General features: G+C 48.0%; 1 protein-coding gene across 3 annotated transcripts in view; it reads left to right on the plus strand.

Annotated features, from left to right (window-relative positions):
• col4a5 (collagen, type IV, alpha 5 (Alport syndrome)) overlaps nt 1-11,055 on the plus strand; it is a 256,775-nt gene that overhangs the window by 216,852 nt on the left and 28,868 nt on the right. For all 3 annotated transcript variants that reach the window (XM_080187894.1, XM_080187895.1, XM_080187896.1), the window contains exons 40-42: nt 3,002-3,100; nt 3,869-3,919; nt 7,089-7,274. In XM_080187894.1, coding sequence (XP_080044020.1) covers nt 3,002-3,100; nt 3,869-3,919; nt 7,089-7,274 — 336 coding nt within the window. The remainder of the gene's footprint in view (nt 1-3,001; nt 3,101-3,868; nt 3,920-7,088; nt 7,275-11,055) is intronic.

An 11,055-nucleotide genomic window follows, 5' to 3' on the forward strand; every position in this document is an offset into this window, starting at 1 on the left:
TGGAAAAACTCAACAGGTCTGGCAGCATCTGTGGGGAGAGAAACAGTTTTTTTTATTTCCAAAAGATGCTTTATTCATAAAAAAAACTCTCATATAAACCATTGCAAAACAGCATATCCAAAAATCACAAACAGTGCAAAAAAAAGGTCATTTTCACAGTACTACACTATGCTTATTTACACAACATTACACTAATTACATATCAAAACTTAAAACTATGTACACACATCAGATTTTACTGTGTGCTTTTTGTTTTTCAGATTAGCACACAGTTACACAGGCTGAGGGTGTTCTGCAGTCACCAGACCCTCGGTCTGCCTCGGTTGAAAGGCTTAAACAGAGTTAATGTTTTGAGCCTCTATGACTGTTCTTCACAGTTAAAGAGAGGGAGAAATGTGATGGATTACATACTGAATAAGAGAGGGTGGAGCAGCTAGAAGAGAATGGAAGATCGGTGATTGGTTGGAGCTAGGAGAGATTGAAGTAAGGATGTGTGTGGCACGAGACAATGGAGGTGTTAATGGCAGAGTGAAGGGCAATAGAAGGTGCTGAGAGTGGCATTAAAGGAACAGAATATGTTAATGGGAGAATAAAGGTCAGTGCTCAGTGAAAGCAAAACTAAAGAACATGTATCAGATGGGCCAGTGGGGGCAGGGGGATGGCATAGGGACAAAAAAACCGTTTTGGATTTTTTTTTTAAAAAAGAGGAGAAAGGTCACAGTCTAATGTTGTTGAACTCAATGTTGAGTCCCGAGGGCTATAACGTACCTAATTGGAAGATGAGGTGCTGCTCCTCCAGTTTGTGTTGGCCTTCCCTGGAATATTGCAACACGCCGAAGATGGAAATATGGGCGTGAGAGCAAGATACTGACCTGAAATGACAAGCAACAGGAAGATTAGGGTTGTGCTTGTGGGCTGAGCAATGGTGTTCTGCAAAATGATCACTCAGTCTCTGTTTAATCTCTCCAGTGTAGAGGAGATCACACTGGGAGTTAACCAAAGCTCTGCACACCTCCAACATTACGTCCTTGCTATGATACTCTATGCCATGACTGATAAAAACAAGTGTCCCATATACCTTCGTAACTATTCGATTCACTTACTCTGCCATCTTTAAGGATCTGTGAATAAGTACCCCTGATGTGGCCCTTCTATGATAACAGGCACAGAACCATACAGTTTAATGGCTCCACCCCTCACAGTTTTAAGATCAAGAATGAGTAAAGCAGGCTGTGTCTTAACCCCCACCCTGTTTGGTATTGCAGTCTTGGTGCTCCTGACCTATGCTTTGCTTGCTGACATGGAAGGAATGTACATTCACATATCATCGAACAAGAAACTCTTCAACTAGTGAAGACCAAAAGGCAAGGCAAAGGTTCAGCCCATTCTAATCCGAGAACTTCTGGGTGCTCAGGTTCAGCAGTAGTTGCCCAGACAGAAGACCAGCTCCATAGACTCATGGATTGTCTGACCCATGCCTGTGTCATCTTCCCCATCACCATCAGTGTCAAGAAAATTGTAGTTAAGGGACAGGGTGTTGTGATTCGGCCTGTGATCAGACTCTACCACAGCGAGCAGTCAATAAATTCTGCTATCATGGATCTATGGTAATAGACAATTGACGAAGGGCTCAGCACATGCATCAGACAGGTATGCGTCAACTTTGGCCCACTATCTAAACAGGCATGGATAAACAACAAACTGATCCACAGACCCAAGACACTGATCTACAAAGCCTGTATCCTCAGCATATTACTGTAGGACAGTGAAGCCTGAACTTACACCGAACTTACCAAAAAGTTCAATTAACTCATCCCCATAGTTTATGACACAGTTTTGGCATCACATGGAAATGGCAGAATTTTCCTGTCCCACCCACCATGGGAATTGTAGTGGGGAGGGAGACACGGACCATGCAAAGGTCCATTGACCCTGGGCAGGATTTTCTGGTCTTGGGGCGAGCATGGTTGGAAAATCTCGTCCAAAGTCACCAAAGAAACAGTCCTTTCTAAAACTAACATGTCAAGCACATTGGCACTAATCATGCAAAGGAAGTTTCACTGGGTTAGGCATGTGCACGGATGGTCACATGAAAATGGATATGCAACCCAAGCAGTAGGCCAGAAAGGTGCTTTTGGTCCAATTCAAGGGTACTGTCAAAAGCGACATGTAAGTCCTCAACATCAACAAGTGGGAAACTCTAGCTGATAATCGATGCGAATGATGACACCTGCTGTTGTCAGCGATTTGCCACTACAATGACGTGACTTCAGACACCATGGAAAGCATTCTTTCTGTTTGTATCGCAGCTTGGTATGGCTCCTGCTCTGTCCAAGACCGCAAGGAACTATAAAGGGTCATGAATGAAGCCTAGTCCATCACTCAAACCAACCTCTCATCCACTGATTCTGTCTACATTCACACTGCTTTGTAAAAGCAACCAGCATAATTAAGGATCCCACGCACCCTGGACCTCCTTTCTTCCAACTTTTTCCGTTGAGAAAAGGATACAAACGTCTGAGATCATGTTCCAACCGGCTCAAGAACAGCTTCTTCTCTGCTGCCATCAGGATTTTAAATGGACCTACCTCGTATTAAGTTGATCTTTCTCTACAGCCTAGCTATTACTGTAACACTACATTCTGCACCCCCTCCTTTCCTTCTCTATGAACGATATGCTTTGTCTGTGGAAGATGCAAAAAAACAATACTTTTCACTGGATACTAATAGACGGGACAACAATAAATCAAATCAAAGCAGGTGCCAGCCTGCAAAAAAAGGTGTCAGTAGATATCATCCCGCTCAACCAGCCAGGGACAACCTTGTGTGTGACACTTGTGGCGTTAGGCTAGAGTCTGGTAGATAGAAAAAGTGGAGATCAGAAAGCTTTTTGAATGAAACTGTTATATTGATTTAATCTTTCACCAATTTCTACTTTAGATTGTCCAAAATGGATAATATCATGATCGGTAACAGTCTTCATCCATTCTTTGGTTCACAGGTGAGTTCGGTGCTCCAGGAATTCCAGGTCCTGTGGGAGAGAAAGGACAGCCAGGCCGTGATGGTATCCCCGGCCCAGCTGGGCTAAAGGGAGATCCAGGTTAGTTCACGACAGTAAATGGATTTAACCTGTAGTAAATGGTAGCTGCAACTCTGCAACAACCAGTATAGAAGCACAAGAGATATGTCCTATGGAGGCTATTTGGCCCTTCGAGCCTGCTCCGCCATTCATCACGATCATTGCTGATCATCCAACTCAATAGCCTAACCCTTCTTTCTCCCCCTAACCTTTGATCCCATTCACCCCAAGTGCTATATCTAGCGTCCGCTTGAATACATTCACTGTTTTGGCATCAACTACTTCCTGTGGTAATGAATTCCACAGGCTCACTGGGTGAAGAAATGCCCCCTCATCTCCGTGCCAAATGGTCTACCTTGAATCCTCAGACTGTGACCCCTAGTTCTGGACTCCTTCACTGGCTTTAATATAATAGATGTCCTTCCCCACCAGCCCTGGTCAGTTTACCACCCAGAGTGGGCGGCAACCCCAATAATTATACAAACCTGCTAGTTTTGAGTGTCATTGATGGGTTTGGCAGGCCATTTACCAGTCCCCCTCTACTCATCCGGCCTGCCAGCAGGAATGGCACTGGGCAGCCTTTATATGTGCTATCCCCAAGTGGGGACATGGTGTGCTGGATCACCAATAGGCCCATGGGCAATTCATATTGTCTCAAAGTTATTTGGTCTCAGGATTCACCAGGACTGAAGAAAACTCTAAATTATAAAAAGTTAAAACAGAATTTTTGAACTGTGGATTTTTTTTTTGTGTATTCACTGCCCTGATCAGTGTGATTTTTGTCTGCAGGTCCTCCAGGCCTCGGGCGCCCAGGGCCTCCTGGTCCTCCAGGAATTCCAGGTAAATCAGAAAAAAGGTCAAACTCACAACTGACTGAAACATGTGTCTTTAATTTTACAACAGGAGCCCCGTGTAATCCGATTAATTTTCAATTGAAAGATTCCATTGACATTCAATTGCTTTTTAATTTGGCAATAATTTCACGCTTGTAGTAATACAAGCAGAATCTGCTGATGAAGCAGAACTCTTATATGTGAGTTCAGAAATGAATAACTAATTGTAACTTAATCGGAGTGCTGACATCCAATCTGGCCCTTTCGTCTCCCTCATGCATCATACATTTTACATAGTGCATACTGCTGGCTCAGTAAAATGTAAACCACAGTAATGACAGCTTAAAGTAAATCTGGAGCAGCATTGATCAGACGCTGAGGATGCTGTTAAGGTCATCATGAGAATTCTGTTGCATTATTCAGGCGAGGCTCCAGTTTAGAGAGAAGGATGTTCAGAGTCGGTTGTAGACTCTGGCCAAAGTGAATGTTCAGATGGGTACTTTTGTAGAATAACAAGTGGCAAACAGTTCTGTTTGTGTGCTGTGTGATTCAGGGGTTTAAATAGATTACATCTAATCCCGACAGTGCAGAAGGGGGCCATTCGGCCCATCGAGTCTGCATCGACCACAATTCCACCCAGGCCCTAGTCCTGTAACCCCGCATATTTACCATGTTGACCCCACTGACCTTAGCGTGGCCAATCAACCTAACCCACACATCTTTGGACTACGGGAGGAAACCGGAGCACCCGGAGGAAACCCATGCAGACACGGGGAGGATGTGCAAACTCTACACAGTCAGTGACCCAAAGCCGGAATTGAACCCGGGTCCCTGACGCTGTGAGGCAGGGGTGCCAACCACTGTGTCCACCGTGCCGGCCCAATTCTAATAATAGAATGAGGCCGGAATTTTCCAACTGTTCACGCCCATGGGAGTTTCCCCTCCTGCCACAGTGAACAGAGCTTTGGTTTGCCACCACATTCTCCATCTCTGTTGCAGCGGGAGTGTGGCGTGAATGGGTAGTGAGCTGACGCCCTGTATATCTGAGAATGAGGTGCGGGTCACTCCCTAATCCAAACATTCAGATGGCATAAATTCTGGGGCAAATGTTTAGTGATTGTCACCTGCATTATCCATACCACTGAGTTAATGGGAACGGTTTTAATTTTGGTCTGAATTTTCCCAGTGTTTTACACTGAGGGAGTTGAGCTGAGTGTAAACAGGCAGGTAGGTTCGAACCTTCGAGTCAGATGCAGTGCTGGCCCAAATCTTTCTGAGGCCCAGGGCCTTGTATAAATGGATCCAGGAATCTGCAGGCACCAAACCAGTGTCCCAGTACGGCCTGTCAGTTTCAATACAGCTTGTCAGTTGCAGTCAGCCTCTAGTCTACACCAAGTGTGAGTGAGGCTTGGGGAGCAGGGGAACTGTGACACAAAGCTGGGGACCGTGCCCAGATTGGCAGCAGCATTCTCACAAAGCCAGGAGGAGATCTCCTGCCATAAAAATATAACGCTGAAAGTATTTTTGGGGCAGCTTTTGGAACAGCCAGCAGACAGGTATTTTTTGTTTACCAACCCTGATGAGGACACTCAGTGCCAGGTTATGTGAGTGGAGCATGTGTCGACCCCACATGCCTTTAAACTTGTGGCAGGAGGGGGTTCCTTCAAAACATCCCTACTGTGACCTAATATCTTGCACAACCCAATTTCTTGTTATTGAAAAGTTCGTACACTGCCGTCAGTTGGCGGAGGCCAAAACCACCCCCCCAAAGTAATTTTGGACTTCCTGTCAATGACTGTGGATTGAATGTTGGCAAGTGTGAGGTGGTCCACTTTGGTAGGAAGAATGGTAGGAAGGACTATTACTTACGTGGCGAAAAACTGCAGCAGGCGACGGTGCAGAGGGACCTCGGGGTCCTTGTGCATGAGTCGCAAAAACCCAGCTTGCAGGTGCAGCAGGTGGTCAGGAAGGCGAATGGCATGCTGGCCTTCATAGCGAGGGGGATTGAATATAAAAGTAGGGAGGTCTTGCTGCAGCTGTATAGGCCATTGGTGAGGCCGCAGCTGGAGTACTGTGTGCAGTTTTGGGCGCCGCACCTGCGCAAGGATATTTTGGCCCTGGAGGGAGTGCAGAGGAGGTTTACTAGGCTGATACCGGAGTTGAGGGGATTGAGCTATGAGGAGAGGCTGAATAAACTAGGCTTGTACTCGTTAGAGTTTAGAAGAATGAGGGGAGATCTCATTGAGACGAATAAGATGATGAATGGGATGGATAGGATAGAGGTGGAGAGACTCTTCCCGCTCAAAAAAGACAGTAAGACTAGGGGGCACAGCCTCAAGATAAAGGGGAGGCGGTTTAGAACGGAGTTGAGGAGGAACTTCTTCACTCAAAGGGTGGTGAATCTCTGGAATTCTCTGCCCGTTGAAGTGGTGGAGGCTGCCTCGCTAAATATTTTTAAGAAGCGGGTTGATGGGTTCTTGATAAGAGAGGGGATTAAGGGTTATGGGGAGAGGGCGGGAAAGTGGAACTGAGCCACAACAGATCAGCCATGATCTTATTGAATGGCGGGGCAGGCTCAAAGGGCTAGATGGCCTACTCCTGCTCCTATTTCTTATGTTCTTATGTTCTTATGAAATGTTGAGTGTCAGGTTCCACAGACTATCAAAACGGCTGATGTACCACCATGAAGAGTTCCACTGCCAATGACAGCTAACTTTCGAATCATTCAAATCTATTAGATGATATGCAATGTTGTCCAGGTCCATACCAATGGTTTCAGTATGTGTCCCACAATATCTTGAACCGTGTTGCTCTAATGTTACCAAAACCATGAATTGAGTAATAAGACAGGATTTTACGGCCTCATTCGGGTGAGCCTGGAGGTTCCCACCCAAGGTCAACGGAGATTTCCATCGTCAGAACCTCACCCACGCCAATTCCATGGCAGGCAGATTTCTGCCCACAATCTTTAAGCTTGCTCACAGCACTTGTTATTCAATAGAGTTAAGCAAACTGAAATGTATTAAATTTCTAACCTAAACTGTCTAAAGATGCAAAGGACCATGGTTATCATCAGAGAAAATGCTTAGGAATTTTACGGAATCATTGATTTGTTAAATATATCTCTATTGATGGTTGTTCCCCAAGCATTCACTATCGAATCTGTTCTTATATAGGACCAAAAGGAGATCCGGGTATTCCAGGTATCCCAGGAGGTCCGGGGCCTTCAGGTCTTAAAGGCGATCCTGGATTCCCAGGATTCACGGGTCAGCAAGGTCCACCTGGTCCACCTGGTCCACCAGGACGTTCACTGGAAGGCCCGAAAGGTTCACCAGGGACTCCAGGCCAGCAAGGAAGGCCGGGTAAGACTGAAAGAGATACTTTTTCCACATGTGTATTGCCTTGCTCCACACACTGGTGCATTATTACCCTTCAGCGATATTTGCATGTGTACCACATACCTGCTTTATGTGGGCCATTGATCACAGAAAGCACAATGTTCTTCATCTTCAAGCATTCTCATCATCAAACACAGCCACATTTTTCCTTCTGCATCCTACATCACCTTTACAGGACATCTTCGGGGATGTTATGCGCACCTTTCATTCCATTCTTTGCCAGCTCGGTCAGGTTCAGATCATCTCACTATGGGGACTATCCCATACCTGGGCAGATCACTGGTGTATAAAATTATTCGAAATGTTCTGAGACTCAGTCGCTTCGATACAACAGCTCTTTTTTAAATAAATTCCTTATCCTTTTACAGCTATAATATTGGAGTGGAGAGAGGGCACTGGTGTGAGGTTGATGATGGTGTGAGAGGAAGGACTTCAAACTTTGGGGTGGCACTGTGGTTAGCACCGCTGCCTCACAGCGCCAAGGACCCGGGTTCAGTTCTGGCCTCAGGTCAGTGTGTGGGGTTTGCACGTTCTCCGTGTATCTGTGTGAGTTTCCTCCGGGTGCTCTGGTTTCCTCCCATTTTCCAAAGATGTGTGGAGTAGGTGGATTGGCCAGTCAAAATTGCCCTTCGTGTTGGGGGACCAGCAAGGTATATACATGTGGTCATGGGGATAGGGTCTGAGTGGGATTGTGGTGGTGCAGACTCGATGGGCCAAATGGCCTCCTTCTGCACTGTATGATTCTATGATTCTTTGTCCCTGCTTAACTTAAGAAAGGCATTGAGTATTGCAGTCACATTTTAAGCTTTAATTTGGCATCAATATATACATTCTGTGCAGTTCTCATGCATATTTTTAGTATGTTGGAATAACGTACAACAGGAGAAAGATCCCTAGGGGGTGTTTGTTCAATATTTAGGATTAAGAGTTTGATGGAGTTTCAATACTGGCTGAAGAATTCCTTCAATTTCTTTGTGTAGGTACTCCCTGAATACATTTGTGAGGAGTTTTTTGGCTTGCTATTTCTAGTAGATTGTAAATATGCTCTCATATAAAATGCATAGGCTTACCAGGTCCAGATATTTTTGAGGAGAATCATAGAATTCCTGCAGTACAGAAGGAGGCCATTCTACCCATCAAGTCTGTACTGACCACAATCCCACCCAGGCCTGTAACCTTGTTAATCCCTCTGACACGTGGGTCGGTTTTAGCATGGCCAATCAACCTAACCTGCACATCTTTGGACTGTGGGAGGAAACTGGAGCACCCGGAGGAAACCCACACAGACACGGGGAGAATGTGCAAACTCCACACAGAGCCAGGAATCGAACCTGGGTTCCTGGCGCTGTGAGGCAGCACTGCTAACCGCTGCACCGCCATGGGGCAACCTGGTAAGTCCAGAGATCGGAACTCATCAGGACCTTATAATTTAATCTTCCATTTCCCAACTAGCTGCAGGAGGTGGCAACTGTGGATCCTTAAGATGCCACTGGGAGCGAGCGTCCTGCAGGCCAGGGAGATGGTGGGGCTGGAGAGGTGAGAGGTTGACAATTGTAGCTGAGACTGGAGAGATCAGCAGCAGAGAGGCAAAAGGCTTTCCTGAAGCTTCCCCAAGAAATGCTAAAGAATGTACACTCTGCTTCATTTCACTGCTGGGCTTCCCTAATCCTGAGAAACCCAGCTGACAAGCGTTAAATTTCAATCTCCATTGCTTATTGGGATCTGGATTCTAAGTATGATAAATGAAGTGTCCTGTCTCTCAGTGATGAGAGACACACATGTCACAGTACCCACTATAAACACAGCAAAAGATTTGTTTGGATCGAGTTTCATTTTGTCCTTTTTAGGCTTTCACGGACTCTCCACAGACCACTTCCCACCATTTCATATTATCATAAAATCATAGATTCCCTACAGTGCAGAAAGCGGCCATTCAGCCCATCGAGCCTCCACCGATAACCATCCCACCCAGGCCCTATCCTAATAACCCCATGTATTTACCCTGCTATTCTCCCTGACACAAAGGGGCAAATTAGCATGGCTAATCAACCTAACCCGCAACATCTTTGGAGTGTGGGGAGAAACCGGAGCACCCGGAGGAAACCCATGCAGACATGGGGAGAATGTGCAAACTCCACACGGTGACCCCAAGGTCAGAATTGAATCCGGGTCCCTTCGTGCTGTGAGGCAGGAGTGTTAGCCATTGTGTCACTGTGCCACCCGAGCTACTGTGTCACCGTGCAGCACTAACCACTGTGCCACCATGCCGTTCTAGCCCCCGGTGCCATGGTGCCGCCATTTTGAAGGATACCAGAGGAACTCTTAGGCCCTGATTTTACCATTGCGCGGCGCAAAAACGCAGTAAAGTCGGGTATAAGGCCATTAACGTGATTGGCGCCTGCGTTCGCACAGGTGGCCACTTTACAGAAACCCGGGAATGGCAGCGATCCTCTTCCCGCCCAAAACGGGCGCAACGGCGATTTAAATACACTCGCACGCATTTAAATTGAATTAATGGCCTGCCCACCCAGCATTTCGCCCTTTCGGCTGCGTTTGCCGATCCGGAACCGCTCCGTAACGGACCTGCTAAATAAAAGTCCGAGTCGGGCGCTCCAGCTGCTGAGGAGCGCGTTCCGAGCTTCCGACGGCTCCCTGACCCAGATCGATGGTGGAGGGAAGGAGGGGGGGCCGGGTCAGATCATTCTCTGGTTTGGGTGGGGTGGGGGGGGGGGGAGTGAGGCCAGATCGTTGTCTGGTTGGCAGGGAGGAGGAGGAGAAGGGTCAGATGTATCTCAGGTGGGGATTGGGGGGTTGGGGGGGGTGGGTTGGCGATCATTGTCTGGCCAGAGTAGGGCTGATTGTTGTTCGGTGGTGGGGGGAGCGAGGGGGGGGGGGCGAGCTGATCGTTGTCTGGTGGGGAGGGGGGAGGAGGAGGGTCAGATGTTTCTCGGTGGGGTGGGGGAGGAGTGGGGGGTGAATGAAGCCACACCATTCTCTGGGGGGGGTGGGGGTGATGAGTGAGGCCAGATTGTTGTTGGGGGTGGGGCAGTGGGGAATGGGGTGGAAGTGGGTAAGATGCACCTCTGGTGCTGGGGGGGGGGGGGCGCTGGGGGGGGTGGTGGGGGGGGGCAGAAAGATCTCCGGTGGGGGAGAGGGGGGTGCAGGGAAGGTCCACTGCCACTCTGCAGGTGATCTGTCGGTGGGGGAGTGGGGCAGAGGTGGTGATCTGTCTGGGTAGTACGGAGGAGTTGGTAAGAGGGACAGCGATGTGTGTGGGTGGTGGGGGGTGTTGATAAGGGGAACAGCGATGTGCGTGGGTAGTGGGGGGTGTTGATAAGGGGAACAGCGATGTGTGTGGGTAGTGGGGGGGTGTTGATAAGGGGGACAGCGATGTGTGTGGGTAGCGGGGGATGGGGATGGGTGGACAAGGGGGACAGTGATGTGTGTGGGTAGTGGGGGGTGTTGATAAGGGGGACAGCGATGTGTGTGGGTAGTGGGGGGTGTTGATAAGGGGGACAGCGATGTGTGTGGGTAGCGGGGGATGGGGATGGGTGGACAAGGGGGACAGTGATGTGTGTAGGGGCCATCGCTCCCACATTACGCTCCCGGGCTGCTTTCTCTGCTTTCTGTGGCTGGGAGCGATCTGACGTGGGCACTTTTTCAATTTTTTTTCCAACTGCGCGTACGCAGTTCAGAGCTCCGATCGTTCCGAGTGTGCTAAGCCCCGCCCACAGCGCGAATGGGA

The sequence above is a fragment of the Carcharhinus amblyrhynchos genome, chromosome 4 (assembly GCF_965287045.1).
Source record: "Carcharhinus amblyrhynchos chromosome 4, sCarAmb.v2.hapA, whole genome shotgun sequence".
In the NCBI taxonomy this organism is placed as follows: domain Eukaryota; kingdom Metazoa; phylum Chordata; class Chondrichthyes; order Carcharhiniformes; family Carcharhinidae; genus Carcharhinus; species Carcharhinus amblyrhynchos.